Genomic DNA, 23,594 nt, shown 5'->3' on the forward strand with positions numbered 1-23,594 from the left:
CCCCGCCTCCCCCTTCGAAACAATAAAAAGGTAAATTAAATAGACTTTTAAATATGTTACATATATTTCCCCAGACAACTCCACTGGTCCTGTGCAACTGCTCCTTGTGCTTTCCTGTTCAAACTGGCTGCAGCAATTCTAGCTGCTTAAATACAGCTCTTCAGATTTCATAAGCACAAACCCCTCTACAGGGACTAACAGAGCACAGCTCACAGTAAGTTCAGCGGAGAGAGACCCAGACCCCATAGTGATTAAAAGGTCAGTTTGTCAAATAGAATCATAGAATGTTTGGGGTTGGAAGGGACCCCCTAGAGGCCATCCAGTCCAACCCCCCTGCAGTGAGCAGGGACACCGCTAATTAGATCAGGTTGCTCAGAGCCCCGTCCAACCTGGCCTTGAATGTTTCCAGGGATGGGGCCTCCACCACCTCTCTGGGCAACCCATTCCAGTGTTTCACCACCCTCATTGTAAAGAATTTCTTCCTTATATCTAGTCTAAAAAATACCATGGTTGCCTGACAGAGCACACTTCCAGCTGCTGGAAGCCAACAGCTTTGTTCTGCCTCAGACAGGGAACATGGTCAAACTTCACCTCTTGTCAAACAGAGTTGGTTCGATGGTGGCTGAACAGATTCATTAGCACTCGGAACAGCAGTACCTCAACAGCACCTCTGTTTTATAGAAATAATTTATTACACCCTCTATTAGTACAAAAATTTACAAGCCCATTCTTTTTGTCCTGTTTCCCTTTTCCCCTCCAATAGAAAATACCAGAAGAGGAAAAAAATTCCTGTAAAACCTAAGTCCACTACTGTGTGGGAGATGCAACAGGATTCTTATCAACTGGTATCTTCCCACCACACAGATAAAAGATGTGGTAAGCATCTCACAAAGTATTCCTTAATTATTATTATTATACAATGGTGTCTCTAAACAAAATCATTAGTGGGCCCGTTAGGACGTTTTGGAGACACGCTATTTTTTGGATGAATTCTTGCCACGTATTTAGATGCTACTGGTAACCAAAGCAAGCTTTCCTATGAGTATTCCTGTAAAGTTATTTTAATCTCAGGACAAATTAGAAGTGAAACTCAAAGCTTATGGTTTTTTTCATTCTTACCACAAAAATAAAAAATATGGATTTAAAAAAATGTACAAATCAAAACCATGGAAGTTGCTCAGTGTATTCTGGATCGCTTGACTCTGCTCATTTCTCCCAGCGCTTTTCTTTTCTGGGACACTGCAGTTCCAAATTCTGTTGTATTCTGAAGGTAAGATTCAGCTTCTGGCAGGCAGTAAGACTCCATTGGGGGAGGTGGATCCTTCAGTAGAGAAAGAAGAAAAAAAAAAAAAAGTGGCTTAGCTCAAGTCTTTGTTTAGGTGAAGAAGCTTCTGAGAAGAAAGAAACAGCTCATTAGTTTTCTAAAATTTAAAATAATAAAACAAACTCTGCACACCTGCATTTTGAATACATTTTTCAAGCTCCCTACCCTTCAACAGACCCCACTGCCAGCACTACAGCAAGTCACGTTACAGCAAGTAAAATTTGAGGCCACGGATCGAAATACTCAGCATGTGCGCTTGTGGCTACAATTCCTGGCAAAGGAGGCGCGTGACCAGTAGAGCAGCAGTCCCTTTCCGAGGCTTCAGGGTGACTGGGGCAGTTGGAGGCGAGGGGCCTGCCCCATCTGGGGGGGTGTGAGGGGGCGAAGGGCACCCCAAGAGCATGCACACCTGGATGAGGTAGTCAGCGATGTACTCTGGTTTCAGGCAGTTCACTCCTTGGGCTGCCGCCTCTGCTACGTTAACCCTGGTGTCGTCCGGCTTCAGCTTACTGAAGTCAGCAAAGAGATGAGTTGCTTCTTTAAACACAGACACAGAACGACCAGGAAAGACCTACAGATTAAACACACGACAGACAGAAACGAGCTTATTTGTGTTTCTTCCCCAAGACAAATGCAGTTCATGACCTGTAATTCCACTCATCAAATTAACTAGCAACGCAATGGGAAATAAAAATACCATTTACAGCTGCACTCTGTACTATCACGTAGCTTTCAAGAAGGGTGATTCTTCTCATCAGAGCAGGGCATAGAATTTCTATCACCAGCACTGCTGACTTGTGTGACCTCAGACAAGCTGCCCTGCCTGACCACATGCAAAATGAAGATGACATAGCTTTTTCCTCCCACCCTTTGACCGTGTCTTGGCTATCCTGTGCAAGCAATTTTGTTGGTTGAGATGTTTTACACACAAGGAAAATGTCCAGCACAGAGTTTAACAGAAACTAAAAAAAAAAAAAAAAAAAAAAAAAATAAAAACATACGTGTCTTTAATTATTTTTTTATAAAAATACATACTTTTGCTCCTCCTGACTGAAGAAGGCGCCTGAATCCTGGTTCCTTGGTTTGGTCAACATTCAGGATCACTTTCCAGCCACTGAAAGCTCCCTAGATAAAAGACTCAATTTAGTCAAAAGTATGTGGGTACTAAAAACGTACAAAGACTTAATGGATCCGTAATTTGCCCTTTTTGTCAATGTCCATCAGATGATATTCTGTCAGCTGGTTTTGCCTGTAAGCGTAAATGGCAGAAAAAAACCCCACATAGCATACAGCTATTGGGCCAACAGCACACAGCCAGGCAGCTCACCACTAAGCCCTTTCACCTGCATAGCAAGATGGGCAAACTGATCCCTGAAAAGACCCTTAGCAATGAGTGTTTTTTCCAGAACACCAGACACTCATCTACAGAAACACATCTGAAGAAAAACACATTACTTGGAAACAGTATTTTCCCCCTACCTCATGCACCACATTATCTACTCAGTTACAGTAACAGCACCTGGGGCCAACTGGTTGCCTCCTACAAGCACTCACTCTGCTTTCCAAGTAGGCAAGGGGTACAGAGGATTTGGTACAAGCACTCGTTTTAAAAGGCTACTGTAAAACACATGCCAGTCCAGATTTATCCTGATGGGACTAAAACATCAGTGGTATTTCCACTTTTCAATGAATACTCAACTGCAATGCCTGATTTGAGAGAGGAGTTAAAAGGCTTTGGGGAGCCCAATTCCCACTTTCAAAAATCTCACTGAAAGACAAGGGAACTTGCACCATAAAAATCACAGGAAGTGCTTTAGGAAACGTGCAAACTTGTGCCTTGTTTGAAGCACTTGTTGCTCACCACGAGAGCTATACAAATGCTGCCCGGCGAGCTGTATTCACATACACAGCACAGCACAGGATTTGTAACCGTTACTGCCAGTACCAGTTGGGGTTTCCCAGTGAAGCCCAGTGAGGTTAGCTCCCCAGTCAGAGAGCTGAAGTGTAAACATCACCTTCATAGCCAAGGGACGTTTACATATGTAAGTAGCCACATCCCAGCTTTGCAAAAAGTGAACAATGGTTCAGGAGGAGATGGACACTTTTAGCATGCCAGCACTAAAAGTTTTTTTAAAAACAAAATGACTTAACTAGAATACACCCAGCTAAGCTATTTTGTTCTTTATAGCAAGGCAGATTACCTTTCCCTGCCAATTAAGTCCCTGAGTTTCTTGGTGACAATCCCTATCCTGTCCACCCACACTGTACAACTTACATGAGTATCTAAATACCTCAACAATACCATACCTCGGCAATACCAGTTTCTTGCCTCCCTTTATGAATTTTTTTCCTCCATCTCATGGCTGCGAGTGCTAGTTTCTTCTGGTTTACATTGATTCCAGGCAAAACATTAAGTATGGAATTACTTCCCCACTCATAATCTTCTTCCTAGAACAATCAAAAGCTTGAATTACAAAGCAGTCCTGCCAACTTTACCAGCAGAAAAATAAATTTAAAAGCCACACCAAAATGAAAAAAACAAAACAAAAACCCAGAACAAATCCCAACTCACTGTAGCTTTATATATTGCTTTCATCTGGCCAAAACAGCTCTAGTTAAAATTAGAGATATGGCTCTAAATTGCACATATGTATCTAGATCAACTCATGTTTTCAGAGACATCAAGTCACACTGTAGATAACCAGATTCCTCTTGCAATGGAATTCAACAGCAGGGCAAAGCAACTCATTACTCTGGACGCCATCAACTCCGCATTTCTGCAGTGTCTTCCAAAACAATGAAAGTTGATTTTGATACATAAAGATATCAACCAGTCTACCAGCATTATTTTAAAAGTTAGCCTGGTCAATGTAAAAGAGCTGCTAGACCCAGGAAAAGTATGAAATAATGGTTATGGAAGTGAGGAATTGGAAGGGAGTGTTCAAAAATGTTTATGTACGTGGTTACAGAGTTGGATCACTTACAACTATTATGTTCATTTATTGAAAGGATCAGGATTTCATTCCTGGTGTAACTTTATCTGATACCAATGAGAATTTACCAAAAGGTACCCAAACTTCAATTTTCAGAACTAACTATAAGAATATAGGCATTTTATTTGTCTTATAGCAGGACTTTGGTCCAGGACTAGTTTTCAGATAAAAGTTTGCCAAAAATTTATCAGACTTTGGATCCTCTAAAACTCCCAAGGCTTGGGCATCCCAAGTTGCTAATCGCTTTTGAGAGGTTAAGGCCCTTCCTAGGAGCGCAAAATAAAAAGAAATGAGAAAAAGTGCAAAATACGCATTTCTCAATAATAAAGTCACATGCCTGAACAAAGCAGCCGGCTCCTCTACATGCCTCCAGGTAGGAACGATGAAGCACCCACTTTCCAGCTGCCATCGAAGCCAAGAATTTTTCATTTCGAAGAGGATGTCCCACAACAATGTGTGTGCAACTTGGATCAAAGCACTGTTTCTCAAGTACTACTCCACCTTGGAAGTGAGGAATGAATTTGATTCAAAATACTTAAGGGTCATGCTGCACCACAGAAAGAATCAACTCAAAGTGAGAATTATTTGAATTCAGATAAAAATATACTTAACTCAAATTTACATTGAAAATATTATTCTTGAAGTGACATGGGCAGAGGCTGGCAAGAAAGGAGGAGCAGTCAGGGAAGAGTGGCTCTGATAAAGTGCCGCTGTGACAGACAGAAATGAGAGACACACCAGAGGACAGCAGTCCTGGGCACTCCCAACAGTAAAGAATGAGGCCATTGTGGAGGCAGCTAAAAGAAACTGCCAGAAGACAAAACCATTGCTGTTTTACCGCAAAGCTGATCACTCACATAATAATAATAATATATTCAAAGAATCGCTCACAAGCACAGAAAGCCATAAATTCGAGACCTCAAATCTGATTAGTCATTAACAGAAGCCCTTTCTTTTCCGCAACAAGCCACAGCTGACCAGCTTACAGACACATACTATTCTTTGCATTTTACAAATATCTGGTACCTAATTCCTCAATCAGATGGCAGTAATCAAATCTTTCTTGAGGATTAAGAGAAGACAGCTGAAATTTACGGGTTTTTTCTGGTTCTTCATCAGCCTTCTCATCTTCTGTAACAGCCTGGAAATACAGTAACAGATTTTGAAAATATGACAGAAAGATTAGGTTGACAGCTGACTATTTCTCTGCCAAACATTCTAGGTTATTTTTATATTAAGTTTTCTTTTAGACAGGAAAAGCAGAACCAAATTTGTCAATCACTCAACAAAAGCTTGGATCTTATCAAATCAATGTTAGGCTCCTGCTTAACATCCTCTTGGTTTCCCCTTTCTTCAGGGCACAACTGAACCAATCTGTCATGCAAACTAACCCTTCATTCATATCCACCAAATGCCAAGTTGAACACATGAAGAAATCAGCATCCACCTATCACACTGCCTCATTCATTCAGACTGTAACTTCAGGGGCCTCTATGCATTTCTACCACAGCCTATTTACTAACATGACACGTTATGTCTCTGAAGACACCTGGCTGCTTAAAGTTTGAGCATCAAGTAAAAGGCAAAAGGCAAAAGGCTAAGCCCATTTTCCTAGCCCCTTCCAACTTTGCTATAACAAAGCAGAATTTTAAACCAGGTTTTTGGCAGAAAAATAATTTTCAGTTTGTATCTAAACATATATTCCAGATACCACCAAGGAAACGGAAGTCTAAACTTTTTTCCATCATCCCAACATGGCTGGCGGAGTTCCGAGTAATACACATAGCAGCCCTCCACTCCAAAGCCCACCTCAGCATTCCATCAGGAACTCACAGGACAAAAAGCTTTATATGTCTGAACAAAGAAGCTTTATTCATTTGAACAAACATTATTTGTTCAAAATCTTGAGGAAAGGAGGGAAAAGAAATAGAACTGCACAAAAGTAATCCACTTCAAGATTTCAAATGCAGATATTTACCTATTTTATATTTACTGTCAAGTTCAAAAGGTTGTGAAGTGCCACTACATCTCTCAGAACACAAATCATCACAAACATTTCTTCGTATGACAAACCTTTTCTTTGGGCTGTGGTGCCACAGGAGGGTTAGCCAGTGGGAAAGCAATACTGGGAGCCTGCGGAGTGGGGATCAAGTGATCTTTAATCGGTGTTTCAGGATCTCTACATACAGGATTTTTCAGACCCTCGATCAAATCTCCATCCCCAGCATCAGGAACAGCTGTGAAAGTAAAATGTTTTTGCATGATTTCTCTTTGGCTGAATACTATTATGGATAAAGTTAAAAAAAAAAAAAGTAGCTAAACTAAAAGGACAAAACATAACTGCTGCTACAATATGCACAGTTACGTTTCAGCACTGCCCTTCTTAAAGATGCTCTTCCTTATACCACAAACCACTGACTACAATACTGCAGACTCATGTGCTGGGGTGCCTCGTTTTGAAAAAAAGAAAAACCTCAAATGGCCTAATTTCTTTGGCTAAACTGCATTGATTCAGTTGAACCAAAAATCAATTGAATGCATTTAGCTAATTTTCTTCAACCTCTTCTAGGACAGGGTCAGTTTTCAGGAAGACTGTTGCCACAAGCAGAAACTCTGTAAGTAGACTGAGGGAAGGAGTTAGGGGCAGGAGGGAGGCAGAGGGGAGAGAGAAATAAAGTATCCACCTTCTCTCAGGAGGCAGGAATGGAAAGAAAGCAAAAACAGATGAAAAAACATAAATATGTTGCTTCCTTAGTCCTAGTAGTAGCCTAGAGACTACAAAAAAAGAACAGGGAAGATAAATACAGTATCTTCACTGAATCCTGACCTAAGCATGTCCATCAGCAGCTCTGACACACCTGTTCTTTGGGCTCATGAGTATCTTTTTCCTCTATCTCCATTCTTCACCTCTGAATATTTCCACTATAATTAAAAACACTCCGCTACTGGTATTCCTATTTGAATTCCACTACACCTACCTGAACTGTCACCTGGAAACCAGCTGTGGTTCCAAATAAAAATTCGGAAGATTTTCTAAAGTTCATGCAGACTATTTTTAAGGCAGGTGCTGCCTTGGTGTTTGACCACAAATGGCAAACAGATAGGAAAGCTTCTCTTCAAAAAACCAGCAACACATAATGGAGCTCAAAATTGTATTTTTGACATTCAAGAAATGCCAACAATGCTCACTTTTTTTTAAAAGGAGAATTCAAACACTACTGTATTTTAAAAGTCCCAAAAACCAAATGGATGCTGTAGCAAAAAACAAGGACATTGTATTTCTAACTTTACTATACCAGCAATCTCTGCATCAGCTAGAGATCCTTTGAAGGCAGACTCATCCGTGTTCTTATTGACGTTACTCTGACCTTGCTCAGTGCACTGGGAAGGACTATTAGGCCACTGGAAGTTACTGACAAGTCTTGCTCTCTCCTCCCTTGCAGTAGGATCGTCCCAGACAATCTGCTCACTCTGGGATGGCTCTGTGTTTATATCTGTGAGTGCCTGACGGGATTGCCTAAGGAAAAAAAAACAGAGATACCTTAAATATTGATTACAGAAGACTACCATACTAGAAGTCAATGTGTTAATGATCACATCACGTGTACCGTCTGAATGACCTCATTGTCATAGAAAGCATGGCTAGGAAAGGGGAAAATTTCAGTATAAAAGCAACTCTGGCAGCCTGGCTTTGTGGCCCTTAGTGTCAGCATGGCTGAAAAAAGGCAACCAAAGTACCAGTAGGAGATGTTTTTATTACGTGTCATATTGATAAATTATTCCAAAACCAGAGTACTCTATTCTTTACTGAACCTATTAATTTGCAAATAAACACCAAGCTAAAGGAATAATTTTGCAAGGCTTCCATTACTTTCCACTGTAGCTCAGCATTGTTAGAGCTCAAATCCTGTTCTCTGTTTAGGCAGAAAAGAAAAAAAAAAAAGGAGGAGAAACATTACAGAGGTGCTTTGAAGGAATACCTACTACTTGTATATGACCTATGTACTGAAATACTGCAGCAATGGTTTCTTCAAAAGCTGTAAGAACACTAACTAACCTGAAGAGAAAGAAATCAGTTGGCATAATTCAACTCAAAATTAAAAAGCAATTGTACTATTCTATGGTTTTTGAAAAACAAGAGATACCCACTATGGATTAAGATAAAGTCAGAATGAATGTTATCTAACATGTCCCGTTAAAGATTCTGAACTGCAAGAGAAGCAACTTAAGTACATCAGTGGAGAAATACAATACATCTGAAAGCCTATGGAGACCTATTCGTGTTTCAGTGACTGTCTAAGTATGCCCAGGGAGGACAAAATAAGAAACTGTGAAACACAAATCAATACCTTAGGGCTTCCAAAACTCTACTGCGGCCATTTCGCACAGACCGTGTGCTATCAGGAGTGGTTGGAGAACCATCAAAACTGTTCCTTGAAAGAGAACCTCTTTGCCCTTGTGGTTTCACTAGCGATGTGGCAGACATGATCTCCTGCAGCTGCCTTTGGAAGTTCTCCCTCATTTCTAGTGCTTGGGTTAAAACTTAAGAGAACAAAGAAAACTCAAAAGATCAAGACTGTTATATTGTAACAAGTGAAAATAACTGAAATTCCAGTTGACTTCGCCGCCCCGCATCAGGACAAAACCAATACATTAAGAAGAGGAAAAGATAACTGGGAAAAAATATCTAGGAAAACTATGTATGCCCTGAGTCACCTATTCCTAGACACAAGTAGAAATCTCCATTTGGTTCACTTCTGAATCTAACTTGTATCCACAATTCTCCCATAACACATCTATTCACATAACAAAAAAGGTATACTCTAAAACAGTCTTTAACATGACAAATTACAAACTTCAGCATTTTTAAAACAAAGAAACAGCAATTAAGTAATTTGCAATAGATAATCATGACTTTCTTATGGGCTGCATGTCTTTACAATAGAGAGCAACACCCTTCCCTCACATCCAGCGACACTAAGGGCTAGCTGTACTTGACTGGTGTATAAATTAGTACCTAAAGCTTCCAGATCTTGAGATTAAGATCTGGAAGCTTTAGATACTAATTTATACATCAGATTAAGACCTGGAAGCTTTAGGTACTAATTTGTATACCAGTCAAGTACATTCAGCACCTAAAACTGGCTTATATTGATAGGTTGATGTTCCACAACTATTTCGAAAACAGTGATTTACATTCACCTCCTTTGGATTCACTTGTTACAATTTGTTCTTCTGCAGTGACTATTTCCTTTATTTCATCAGTAGTTACATCATCTTCAGCATCATCTTCATCCACTGGAATAATCTAAAAACAATGAAGACAAGTAGAATTCTCAAACTCCAAAATTTTTTGCTTTTTACCCATGTTCAACACTTGTATAAATTCTGAAGATTATTAATCTTGCCCTAGAGTAAATCTCATCTTTCTTCTACCGCAATGACAATAAAACAGTGAACAGCAGCATCAATGACAACACCTATTCTGCAGTCTAAATGTTTACGAGGACAGGTTCACACCTTGGATATCGTTACCTACAAAAGAAGGTGAAGACTGGACCTACATAATTTCAAATTTGGAAAGCACTTCTAATCCTGAAACACCCATGTCTCTCTCCATCACCCTAGAAGAGGACTATTACAAATGCAGAAAAACCTTAAGGAACATCTGCAATAGCTACTATGAATTACTAGCTAAACCCAATTCAGGGCATTGCTGAATAAGCATCAAAGTTTTTTATTAATACGTTAATCTAACAATTAAGGTAACTGAATCCAAATTGCTTCATAGAACATGAATTTATATCACACATTATACCTCATTTTCCTCTGCTGGTTTTCCAGTTGATGGAAGTTTACTGGAGGAGGAGAGCCTGACATCCTGCATTGTGCTGATGTCCAGGCTCATTTTGGGATTGTAAGTGTGAGGAAAGAGAGATTCAGGAAGCCGTTTATATTCTTGGGCACTCTGTAATAACACCAGTTAACATAAGAAAGATGAGAAACTGATTGAGATAAAAGAGAAACTCCCCATCTAAACATAGGAAAAGTATAAAAAAAACCACCACCAAAAGAAGTACTCTACACAAGAGAGAAATGTGGCTCCCATTCTGCGAAACACGTGCTTCAAAGAAGAGAATTTCTTTTCTCCTCATGGAGAACAAGGTAAAAGTACATCAGCGAAAATTGATTGCTCAATTTCTAAATGCAAAGCAGGATGCAAAACATCAGTTCCAATATACATTCAATATAAATTCAAACAGAAAATCAACTACCATATAACTGGTTTTAACCTCCACTTCCCTTCACTTTTAATAAGGGAACAAAGCAAGCTGCATACCTCTAAAAGCCAGTGTTCTGAAACAATATGTATACCCCGTTCTTTAACAGATTTGTACTCCTTATTGTTGTCATTTTGTCCTCCCTTGTAGATGAAGTGTGTTACTGTTTCATCAAAGCACCATCTAGAAAACAAAATTAAATACAACTTGAAGATACCACTTCCTATCAGAAAGTATTAAGAAATCCATACCAGAAATTGTTCTATCCCTTATCCATTTTAAAATATTGTTTTGGCCATTTTGTTATGCCTAAATAAAGAATTTCTTTATCAAATGAAGACAGCATTCAGTTTCAGGACAGAACAACTTCAGTGTCTTTTGAAAGCATTTCTGAAGTAAACAAAACTAAATCTGATAAACATATAGAAGAGGAGGGACTTTGCTTTACTTTTTATTTAAGTAAGTGGAGTTTCAAATCAGTTTCTAAAAAGAAGCTGTGACCCAGGATGAGAGAGCTTTTTCTTTGATTGACATATTGAGCTACAAGTAAAACACTGATTCTTGAAGCTCAAGATAAACAAAATGCATGATTCTAACATTTAAACTGATAAAAAATAGTATTTGCCATTTAATGCAAGTATCTTCAGCATTTCTAAGCTACCACCAAACATAAGGGCAACTTGCTCATCCACACTGTGAATGCTAACACTTACCATAGAAGTCAGTAACAAAATAGATAAAGCAGATTTAGTGGGAGCAGAATTCTGTCTTAAATCACAAAGGTTAGTTTGTAGTTTCTCTTTGTGACAACCTATTTTTCCTAAGCTTTTCTACACACACTAACTTCACCATACTTAAAATCTGTAAAATAATTAGTTTTGAGCCAGGGAACACACACACACAAATCCAGATCTGATTCAAAATCCAAAATATAAAGTGAATTTTAAACTACCTAAAGCTAAAAATGTTTCATTTTTCTTCAAAAAAAGAAGAGAAGGAAAAAAACCCTACATTTTTCTGCAATTCCAGAAGACAGATTTATCAAGAACACAGAGACCAGGGAGGTTGGGGGCAGGGGAACATGGCATTAATTCGCATTAGAAGTGAATGGCCTTATTTTGCAACAGAAATTGCTTCAGGTGGTGAAATCTAAACTACAGCAAAAGGTCATATAGATAAGCATATTAGAATGCCAAGACTCATATTTATTAAATGTCACATCAATGCAGAAGCATAGAAGCTGTTTGTATTAGTTGATACCTGTAGTCTGCCCCAAGAGAAGCTGCTACTGCGTTCAGTTCACTTTGCTTCTTACTAAGTTTTTTACTAACATATATAACAACGTCAGCTAGAGGCTTCGGCTCTTCTTCCTGTTCAAGCATCTGGGAAAAAAACAGGAGAGTCATGTTGGGAAGGTTTCTGTATCAGTAACAAAAGTACTTTAATGTTTAGTGTAGCATGTAGTAAAATATGCAATAACAACAAAGCTAAGATAAACATATTTTCTCCATTTTAGCTACTCCCAAACTCCATGGGCAAAACACAGCACTATTATCATTCCGTGCACTAGGAATCCAAAGACAAAAGATTCACTCTCAGCCAGTCTCCCTGAAATGTATTCTGCTCCTTCCACCACAGACTGAGCACTTCCAGTACACTGGAATTAGGGAAATATCAAACAAAATATCTGATTCCACAGAAGTATTTCACTGTACTGGAGTGAAAAAAATTAGGTATAAGGAGTTACAAAATAAGAAGTGACAGCCTTCCCCTGCGGAAGGCCATTAGCTTTTTTGCCCCTCTTCTACAGTAAACAGTGTACTAACGTGGCAAGCGATACATAAATGTTCCCTTTCCTCCTATGTATTTTTCTGTTTTCTTTCACTAGGGTAGATTAAACTGAAGAGGCAAGATGACTACAAGAAAGGATAACATAATGTGTCTTTATAAGAGGGTAAGCCACTGATCACATCTTGAGCCTCCTAGTAAGCTGAAGAGCAGCACCTTACAGAGGAAGATAGGAAAAGAAGAAACATGCATTAAAAAGAGCTCCTAACTTTAGTCCAATACAAAATATTTAATCCTGCTCATCTGGAGCCTGGGAATTTCTTAAGTGTGATGAAATCCTCTCATTCCAATACTACAAAGTCTAAATCGGTACATACTTATATGCCATGTTACTTAGCAACTGCTTAATATTCAAGACAGCAGTACAAAGAGTCAAAAAAGGTCTTAAAATTCTATGTCTTCCAGGAGGAAACTCTTCTATCTTACCTTCCCTTTAACTGTCATTAAAGAATGCGTAATCATGGATTTCTACTCAAATAGATCACAAACCACAATTCACAAACTCATTTGTAACTTATATCACAAAAAATGTCATTTTCTTAGTTAAGCCTACGCTCCAGAAACTCAAACCCAAAATTTCCTACCGCTTCTGGCTGTGCAGTGGTCAACTGAGGGCTGGCAGTAAGAGCTACTGTATGCCTTGTGCTGTTTGCCAGTGCCAATTTCAAGTTTCTGCCGATGACTTCAGAGAGAGGTGTGCTTGGTTTCCTGATTTTTTGATCAGGACCTCCAGGAGTTTCCAAAGCTGCCAGAGCATCCTACCAAAAAAGAAGCAACTGACTGACTTTCACGAACATGTTACAAAATTCTCACTGAAGTGTAAGTTTCACAAATACAGTTTGTAGTAAGATTTCACACTCCTAACCCAGGACAGTGCACTACAGTAGCACTTAGCAAGTGCAACTGTAGTACCATTGCACAAAAGCAGTACAAGACAACCCCAGTCTTAAGAGTCTGCATAAGCAAAACAGGAAGAAGATAAATGATCAACGTCTCTTTTCATTGCCATCACTGAAAACTGCGCTCAGTGGAAAAGCCAGTGGCCAAACCCAGGTATTCCCAATCCCAACCAATTACTTTAATTTACTAACACCTTCCTCCACAATAGTTGCATATCAGTATGTGATTCTATCTGCACCTTTAACACACCAAGTTTCCCACTGTCCTTTTTTTAAAAAAAGACATTTTGGTCCAGAATATCTTGCTTTTGAAAATTATCAGAGTGGTAAGCTAATAGATTTCAAAAAGCAGAGTACCAACTGAATCACAGAATTGTTTGGGTTGGAAGGGACCTTGAAGATCATCTACTTCCAAGTCCTCTGGAAGGGAGACCTTCCACTTGATCAGGTTGCTCAAAGCCCCATCCAAGCTGGCATTGAACACTTCCAGGGAGGGGACATCCACAACTTCTCTGGACAACCTGTTCCAGTGTCTCACTACCCTCACAGTAAAGAATTTCTTCCTAATATCTAATCTAAATCTACCCTCTTTCAGTTAAAACTGTTACCCCTCATCCTATCACTACACTCCTTGATAAAGAGCCCCTCCCCATCTTTCCCACAGGCTCCGTTTTAAGAACTGGAAGGCTGCTATAAGGTCTCCCCAGAGCCTTCTCTTCATGAAGCACAACTAAAGAGAACACTAGATTCTTCTGGTTTTGTAATACATGTTTTGTTCTGTTGCAGGCAGAGGGGTTAAAAAAAACCACAACAAAACAACCAACCCCCAAATAACCCCCCCAAAACCCCAACAACTTTGCAGGAATTCAGTGCACTCATCTTTCAGTTAAGGCCTCGAAAATTAAAAACAAACCTGAAGCCTTCCAAAGCACACTAGAGTCATTCAAGAGCTATTCCAGCACAGACACTCCATAAATGTCAGGGGTTTCTTTGATCTGTTTTAAGACTACTAGTTTTTCTAGCCTCTTGTGGCCTTCAGAATGAGACAATGAACCCAAAACCCCAACACATTTTTCAATTTGCAGTAAGTTTTGTAATTGCTATAAAGCTATTACATTAAAACATCTCATTAAAGTAGCATTTCATCAAAAACCAAACAGACAGATGTTTCCAAGTATCTGGAGCAATTATAAGCCTTCTTACTACATTTCTCAGTCTTTAGATGTCAAGAACACAGACTGTGTACCATGTGAGGTGTAGAAGACATCAGCATATGCTATAAGCATAAAGGAGCTTTGTTAAGGACATTATAGCATGTACTAGTCCATAAATTTAGTCCACAGGTCATTAACTAGAACGATATATAAACAACAGAGCCAGTTTTCCTGGCTTTATTCAAAATGGGAAGTCTGTATGTTAACAGCATAAAAAGGGGTAAGCACACATTTCTGTGCTGTATTTCAGTTTATGCGTATCTTTAACCCTGCTGGCTCTATAGACTAAAAAATTTGCAAAGATGATCACCTTTACATCAAAAGAAGGCTTGAACAACTTGTCTTTGGAAAGAAATTTTGATGGTGTATCAAGATGTAAAGACGGTTCTTTCTGTGGCACCCCCCCTTGGGCAAGAGGGGTTGTCTTCTTCCCAATATGATGAGAAATTACAGCCTGGAAAGCTTTACTCTGGAACCTGTTGATATCAAGAGGGGTCACAGCTGTTTTTTTTCCAGCTTCAAGGAGGTAAGTAGGTTGTTCTGAATCAGGAGATTTAACAGTTGCTGGTGTCTTGCTAAGCTGAGTAATGGAACTCTCCTTATCTTTAAAAGAAACAAAATAAACATAAGCAAGCAATCTGATTTTTTTTTTGAACACGAGTCTCACATACAATTTCATGTAAACAACAACTGAAAGTTCATCTGACCTTCCTTTCCCTAAAAAAATAATTCGTATCCCCCCCAATAAACACTCTAAACTGATGATTATGTTTGAAAAGCCAGTATATCTGAATATTCCAGTTAACTACTTAGTTTGAATTACATTGGTACTGGGCTTGACTCTAAGCATCTGAAAAAGAGCGAGCAACCACTGGCCTGTTCACACTGTTTGCAGTTCCACACATACCCGCACAGCTCATAGATGTTGTGTTGTGCAACAACTGCCAAAATACAAATCCAAGAAAAAGATGTAATACACAACTAATCTTTCCCTTTCAACATTAAAGGTAACTCCTGCTCCCTGGCTCCTTGCTTTCCATATAACCTGAAGTTTCTTCCATATTCATGACTCTGAATCATACCTCTTTAGGCCACCGTGTACACTTCCAGTCCCTTATGCCTTTGGATTAATAGGACCAAGATTTAGACAGGAATAAGCCCTTAAAGCCTATCCATCACAAACACTTCTAGGTAAGCATGATTCATCATCTTTATAGCTCAAAAAGATTAGTACAAGAACTGCTTTTACATTTTACTGCTCATTTCCCCCTGCCCCCCTACTTCTTTTCCTTAAAAACGTAATACACACAGATAAGATGTGCCTATGCCAACAACATACCTTTTGTCCTCTGACCCATATAATTAACTCACAAAGGCACTGGTAAAACAGGTCTGCGAACATTCAGTATTTAATCATATAGCCTGCATCTTAATATGGAAGAAATATTGCCAAATAAAAGGTGTGAAATAACTGGAAAAGGAGCAGAAGCATCAGAAGATGAAGAAGGCATGAAGGACTGAACGGAGGGGCATCATATCATTGCAGATCAACAAGTACAAAGTTCTAAGCTGGATCTTCTATCGCCAATTCCCATGCAATCTACAGAGCAGCATATGTGTCAGAAAGGACAAAGCCAAGACACTGAGCTTGATTCCCAACTGACTGATAACCACAAGACTCCACTAGCTCCAAGAGACTTGCAGCGGTATCATTTCTATAATCATGATTCAACAGCAGGAAAAAAAATACGAAAAAAATACTTGAAAAGATACCCTTTAGCTTCGAAGGTGTTAGGAAAAAAAAAAATTCATCATACCTGCCTTCTTTATTGTGAAAGAACAGTACAATGACACAATCATATTCCCTCACTTGCTAATAACCAACCTTCAGCCTCTGCGTTTTCAACCAAGAACTTGCTTTCATCTGCTCTCTTTCCTGTCCTTGCAGACTGCAAAAGCCAAGCAACAGTGACTGCCGGCAAATTCCACTTCTTCGCAGCTTCATACTTGGAACCATCTGGTTCTCTCACCACAAGGTGGGTACTGGCAAACATTCCCTTTTTTGCATTGGCTTTCCGCACAAAGAATTCTTGGACTCTAAAATTAGATTAATAAAATATTCATTTAGTCATAAACAAAATTAATCTAGGGCATGTTATATACTATTATAAAATGCATTCAAGCAACAGAGAAAGAACCACTAGAATTATCCAAGGCCATCCACCTCGCACTTTACAGCCTAACCTACACGCACAAAAAAAAAAAAAAAAAAAATAAAATTAAACAGTAATGCTTTGCTTCTATCAGTATGGAAGACATAACATTTCTCATACTCCAGACGTCCTCATATATCCCATTTCCAAATCATACACTGGACCTAACGATCTTCTGCAAGATTAATGGGACAGGGTGGATTCCTTTCTGGAGCCAACAAGCATAATTTCCAAATGAATAATAGTTTTCTTTATGTTACAGTTTTTCTTTCATCATCAAGGACCCAATCTTCCAAGAAGATGGCAGGACTGAGAACTTGCCAGCAAAGAATTTGGTCAAACAGACTACAAATAAGATCAAATTATACTCTAAGCTATACGATTTTGCACTTCATGACTACCCAGGGTTTTCTTAATGTTTATCAAAGATGCCTGATGATTTGGGAGCAAATAATTTACCATCCCAACTCCTAAGAAATGGGGCGCCATCACTGGCTATGAGGCTGAACCAGACAGTATAGAAGAAGAGGAACAACAGTCCACTCCTGGACAACCGAAGAGCGACTCAGGAGGCCTGACATCTGAAAAACTGACTTTTTTTTTTTTCTCTCTCTGTTTCAGCGCAGAGCAAAAAGTTACTGAGACTCAGTCGTTGGGAAATATGAGACTGACCATATTCTGGTAGGAATTAGGCTGTGTGAGCACTGAATAAATTTCTCTAAAGGAGAGGAAAATAAAAGAACTACACAGTAAAATCTCATTGCTTCAGCACCAGATTTTGTAAATGAATAGAATCCAAAAAGGCTTTAACTCTAATATTTGTTACTCTGTAAAAGAAGAAATTAAATGCATGATAGATTTCATCACATTGGCTGTCTAAGGATAAGAAGAAACCCTGACAGGAGACATACCTTGCTCCTAGCAGTCCTGCCAGATAAACCAGAGAGTCTCTCTCTGCACCAGTGAACTGGCTAAAAGAAAGAACACAATCTTCCAGAGGCGTAACTCCTTCCATTACCGGGACTGGTGTGAAAAGTGGATTGGACTGGGGATCTAAAAGGAGCTGCTGTTCCACACATGTTATCTTAAAAAAAGGTGAAAGAGAGAGCAATGCAAATCAAGCCAAATAGCAATAAACCCAAAAATATTTAAGCAACTATATGATAGCATTTATGGACTCAAAAACAAGCAACCCTGCTTCCATTGCTACATCCGAGACAGAATTATTTCCCATTGAATCAGACAAGTTCTTCTCCAGATCATCTTATTTTTGTCAGGTTTGACATACTGAAGCATTATTCAGAATTCTTCAGTTACTACTCTTCCAATACTGGAGGCTCCCTTAAGTAATTCAAGGCATAATCTGAGGATCTGTATATGTTTACTTCACAGAAAGTTACCTAGTACTGAAAAATACTAACAGCAGTTAGTCTACATCATGTGCCTGCTCTTGGCAAATACGGTTATTTTCTGACTTTGAGCTATAAAGCTGACTTGCTTTTCTGCCACAAGTTGAAAACCTGTAAAAAGCAAGCACAAAAATATCAAATGGAATTATTATTAGCCAACTAGCTCCTTCCACAATTCACTATTTAGAGAGAATGCTGTCAGACTCCCATATAAGAAGCCTGAGTCATGGCAATGAATTCCTGTTTAACAAACCTGTAGAAAATGAAGTGGCACAGATAAAACATACCTTACAGTTGCAGAGGCTTTAAAGCATGCTTTCATTTAGTACATTTCAAATTAACTGAGGCTAATCTCTCATTATCTTTCTGACATTTAAACCACCAATAACTCTGCATTCTGACACAACATATTTCTCATGCAGATAGGTGTTTACTCGCGGAACTGAAAGTGTAACTCCCTTACCAGCCAGGTATTTGTGACAACATCACCAACAGTCGGCGTCACTGTGCACCCTAACAAAGGTACCACAGCATAGTCTGCAATGGTTCTGCTTTGCAGCTGCAGAATTTTCCCAGCATTCTCCTTTACAATATCTGCAATGCAGGACTCCTCTTCTTCACCAAAACCCAAAAGAAGAAATCTCTTTCTGACAAATAAGCCTCCTTCAACTGGTGCAGAAGACTCTCCCAAAGAACCATTACAGACAGAAGATGGATTTTCTCCTTCAACAGTCAAGTGAGTAACATCACTGAAGGTTCTGGGCATTAGTTTTTCAACTTCATCTGAAAGGAGGGGGAAAAAAAAAAACAAACCAAAAACAACCAACCATGGTAATTGCTTGACAAGAACATCAAAGATAACTCAAAATAGTTTCATGAAGAAATGACAGTATTCTGCTGTTTTCCGTGATTTTAGTTAAAAACTGCTCTATATAGACCTGTTTAAATTTGATTTCTAAAACAAAATATAGAAGTTAACACACTAGATGTGGCTAGCTTTTTAATAAGCAAATGCTGCAAAATACAAATGCTAATTATAAGCAGTTAAGCTTTCTATGGTATGCTGAGCCTAGAACGTACCTGATGTAGAATCATTATTTACATATAGAGAGAGGAAGTCATCTTCAGCAGCTTTCTGGTGCTTTATAACGTTCACAGCTTCTTTCTTCAAGAGACTGTTATTTTTGGGAAGAATTGACTTCATTCCAGGTTGCTCCAAAATTGGTTTCTCTAACAGCTGGTAGTTTAGAGGGATATATTGCTCCACTGGATGTAGGTAACCTTTACTAAATGACTCCAGCAACCATTTTGCTGTCACTACATGAGGCCTATAAAATAAAGCATTATATAAACAAGTTACAGCAGGTTTCAGAACTGATTCTTCTTTTCTGCTCCGCAAATACTAGAATATACACACACCTGAAGTTTGTATATTCAACACTACGCAACCTTTGGGCACTTTACAAACATCAAGATTTTTTTTAATTCTTTCAGTCTGAGAACAGAGAATTTCATACTTATTTGCTATAACGTAAATTACATCTGCCACTGCTGGGCTGCCAAATCCTTCCTCCTCAATATATTAACAAACACACATTAAGACTTCTTTTCACCAATAAGAATACTTGGTTTTCTATTCACTGAGGTGACTCACGGCTCCTGAAAGAACTACAGTATTCAAGAGCACACAAGGATGTCCTTATCAGCTCTAAGTCTTTTATTTAAGTCAAGAACGATTTAGTATTTTCAAATCAATACATGTTTTCCTGTTTACAGGGTGGTAAGAGAAAGAAAACAAGGCAGAGGTTGACCTTAAGCAAAACAGTTATCATAACCTGTGAGCTGTCTTTTCCAAGAAGTGTTTCAACTCATTGCTATTTTCCCCCAAAATGACATGGGTAACATCTTCATTAAGTTGATTAAATCGAACACCACCACTGCAATTAATAAGCCTTCTCATCTTGTCCAACTTCCTGCCACTGAAGCCACACAGATAGATCTACAAAAAGAACAGAGCAACAAAAAAAGCATTTAAAAAAAGAAAAAAGAGAAAAAAAGAAAAAATAAAGATATTTTGGTGTAATTCGTTTTGACTGCTGTAAAACACAGAAACTAGTGGTGCAGCTTCTGAGAAGCAGCAAAACAGTTAAGCATTAGAATTGGATTAATTTATCTTTGCAAATTCATCTAGGAAAACTTCAATATTTACTAATGGAATGAACCCCCGAAGTTGTACAATTAAAACAAAAAAACCCATCCAGAACTATACATCAATTCTAGAACCCATTCACTATAGCATTTGATTATATATGTCCATAAATATGTAATTTTATACCACATATTTAATACAATTACACACACACACATAGACACACATGCAAGCTACAGCATGTGAACACAAAATAAGTCTGGCATTTGGTAGTGAGCATGGAAACAACAATTTACTCAAGCAATAATTGCCATTGCTTCAACCTAATTGTTTCCACAGGGTTAAGACTGAACATTTCAAAGTATACATTGTTAAACATACTCGACACCCATCTAGCAAGTCTTCAGGGGCTTGAAAAGAACTTATATCCAAGTTTTCCAGCTCATCAGGAAGAGGATCCAGTCTGCTGCTCATAGCAGAACTACATGCGGTTTCATTAACACCACTCAAATTGATATTGGAAATGTGGCTGACGTCCGAAAGGGTATGATCTTTAAATAAAATTAAAATTAAAAAAGATGTATTAGTTTTGGCTCATCTCTCTTTGCTGCCTCACTAAACAAAACTGTCACACACGATTTTGTTGTGCTAGAAGTAAATTTAAAGTCTGAAGAATAAAAAATACTAGGTAAGTATAACCTTAGCTAAACCAAGGGTTTTATTTACACACAGATTGAATATTGTCTTACTAGCAAGAGTGCTTATGCACCTTCTGTTTATTCCCAAATGAATGTCAGCTATGAGATAGCAGCGAATAAAATCGGTTTTCAAAGCTTTTATTCCGGTTTTGTGGCCACCTATTAGAAATACTCTTAAAAATAGACAGGCCTCTGCCGTAAAGAGAAATCAATGTGAAGCTGAGATTTAAGAGTTATATGCGGTTTCCGTAATACCCAACTTGAATTCCCAGTGCTCTCTGGGAAGTGCTAACCTAGTGTGCTGTCCAGTCATTTCCTGAAGTAGCAGTCAGTAACAGGTCTTTGGAAAGACACATTTAAAGCTGGCTGTGTCTTTCATGCTACTGTGTTTGTTTACAAAATGCTTTTAACTTTCCTTCTGTTAACAGCATGAAGCAAAAACAAATATATGAAAAAAAAATAGAAAAAATAATTTAAAGAAAAATCTGCATTTGTTTTCGCCCTAATACTGCTGTTAGATTAAATTCACAAGACACTTGTTTTAAATTACAAATGTATGAACAGTTGTGCATTTTTAGGACTTAAGAGATATAGACCATTGATTCTTAAGCAGACAATCATATGCCTAATTCAAGTTTACTTTTTGAACAATTATTCACACGTTTAAGTCTACATACGTTGGAATATTCAATGTGCATAAAAGTAACGTCACGTTTTAAGCATAAGCAGAATCAGAACCCGAACTGTCAAACCAGCACTGTAAAAGCAAGGAGTGCCCCTACTAATTTGAAACAGTTCTTCCCCCCTCAAACAAATGTTTCCTATCTTACATTAATGTATTTTAAAAGGTCTTACTTACTATTGGGCTTGCTGGCATGATTCGTAGGTGTTGACGTACTGGGTGTATTGCTCAGTTTTGATCCAGCCTCTATTTTATATATTGTCTCATCCTGACAGAAGCCTTTCTCAATACTGTCAGAAAACCACTGCACAGATACACAGTGCACATTCCATTTTTTGGCACATTCATACTTCTGACCTTTCAAATGTAAACAAAATAAAAACCACAAGTTACTAAAAGGCTAATGCTTCAAACAGTGATTCCTGAAAGAAAGATGGCTGGACATTAAAAAATACAACAACTGATTTCAATGTGCAAGTTGCATTATTCTGGTCTCTTCTGATAAGCTGCTTGTTTATTTCCTAAATAAAGTTAGAGCAGAAAAGTCTCATTGATGGCTAGCTCATGGGTACAGCGTGACAGGGCACTAAAGAAAAAAAAAAACAAACCCAAAACCAAAAAAACCCCAAACCAAAACCAACTTTAAAGCTTTATTTTAAAAATAAAGTTTAAAAAGTCCCAGGGTATTTCCCCATAGGGAAACGGAGGGAAATCGGGAAAACCCTTCCCATTCTTCTGGCAATAAAACTACAATCCCTTCATCTTCCCAAGCAGAAAGAAAGGGAGCTTTCATTTTATCTTAGTAGAGTTCAGAAGGCACAAAGAATAAATCAGTTAAAAAAACCATTAGTCTGCAATCCAATTTCAATCAGCATATAAATTAACTCCTATTCAGCTCTCAAAAAAACCCCTTAGTTTTTCTTTATTCTTCCATCCTCTCTAGGCATCTCCCACTTTCTTCCCTTATGTATCATCTGGGCCTCTGTTTTTTTCCTCTTTTGTTCTCTTTCTCGAGCCTTTAGAACAAAGGAAGGGTGCCCTGTGTTAATCTTCCCATCAACAGTGATTCCCTAAACAGAAGTAGTAAGAGCAACAATGAAGCAGACATGGAGACAGTTCAAACTCTTACGCTTATGCATGTTTACACTACTTCAACTCAAGAAGTGAAAATAATATTTACTCCGTAAGTTCTACCTTCTGGCTCTTGAACTATGAGGTGAGTACATTCATTCATCTTGAGGTGCCCTGTATATTGCCCACCATGTTCAGCAGTAAGGCGTTGGACTTCTTTCCTGTCTGAATTACTTAAGCCAGTCACACAAATTGTGCAGCCAAGGAACACAGGACAAGCGTAGTCTTCCATGTTAACATCAGTGTATCTCATTATGCTAAAGGAATGAAAGAAAGGAAAAAGAAATATTTTTTTTCTTCCAAGTAAAATCAACCAGAAAAAGAAAGTAGTCAGTATCACCGTAAGAATTACCAGTCCCCAAAACAAAAAGGTTTGTTTTGGTTTTTTATACCTTTGCTGAGACTTATCCCACAGCATCTTAACCCAAGAGGGAAGCAAAATAGGTTTTTTCAGAGAAGCAGCTACTAAGTATTTCTTGCTGCCAACTTCTCCAGCTATAAGGTGAGTTACTGACACATTGAGGTCTCTGTACACACGTCCACCCATCATCTGCACATAATTGTGAACTTCTTCCTGGGTGGGGAAAAAAAATTATAGAAAATTATCAAGCAAAAAGAAAGAACCTACATCACACTCACATTCACCTTAAAAAAAAACAAATCATGGATTTCAATTCTCCATGGTTTCTCCTAAAAACCTGTTCAAAAATACAAAATGGGTATGGATAGAAGCCACCAAAAACATCAAAACTT

The 23,594-nt window shown here is 38.5% G+C and overlaps 1 protein-coding gene across 4 annotated transcripts; it reads right to left on the minus strand.

The window, feature by feature from the left end:
- Positions 1-427: 427 nt before the first annotated feature.
- TOPBP1 (DNA topoisomerase II binding protein 1) lies at positions 428-23,410 on the minus strand. 4 transcript variants are annotated; one of them, XM_035895696.1, is made up of 24 exons: positions 23,234-23,410; positions 22,905-23,098; positions 21,888-22,067; positions 20,712-20,881; positions 20,017-20,180; positions 19,262-19,509; positions 18,645-18,964; positions 17,684-17,856; positions 16,445-16,656; positions 14,870-15,162; positions 13,031-13,204; positions 11,859-11,980; positions 10,658-10,781; positions 10,136-10,285; positions 9,520-9,625; positions 8,667-8,859; positions 7,614-7,834; positions 6,391-6,554; positions 5,344-5,458; positions 4,655-4,818; positions 3,632-3,772; positions 2,360-2,449; positions 1,734-1,895; positions 428-1,321 (listed from the first exon to the last, which is right to left on the minus strand). In XM_035895696.1, the coding sequence occupies exons 1-24, from the start codon at positions 23,389-23,391 to the stop codon at positions 1,178-1,180; spliced, it is 4,182 nt and encodes a 1,393-aa protein (XP_035751589.1). In that variant the 5' UTR covers positions 23,392-23,410; the 3' UTR covers positions 428-1,177. The 4 variants fall into 4 exon arrangements, with proteins under 4 accessions (XP_035751589.1, XP_035751590.1, XP_035751592.1 ...); XM_035895697.1 differs by lacking the exon at positions 13,031-13,204 and having other exon boundaries at positions 9,514-9,625; XM_035895699.1 differs by lacking the exons at positions 20,712-20,881; positions 21,888-22,067; positions 23,234-23,410 and having other exon boundaries at positions 9,514-9,625; positions 22,905-22,984.
- Positions 23,411-23,594: the final 184 nt, after the last annotated feature.

The sequence above is a fragment of the Egretta garzetta genome, unplaced genomic scaffold, assembly GCF_000687185.1.
Source record: "Egretta garzetta isolate BGI_Z169 unplaced genomic scaffold, ASM68718v1 scaffold96, whole genome shotgun sequence".
Classification (NCBI taxonomy): domain Eukaryota; kingdom Metazoa; phylum Chordata; class Aves; order Pelecaniformes; family Ardeidae; genus Egretta; species Egretta garzetta.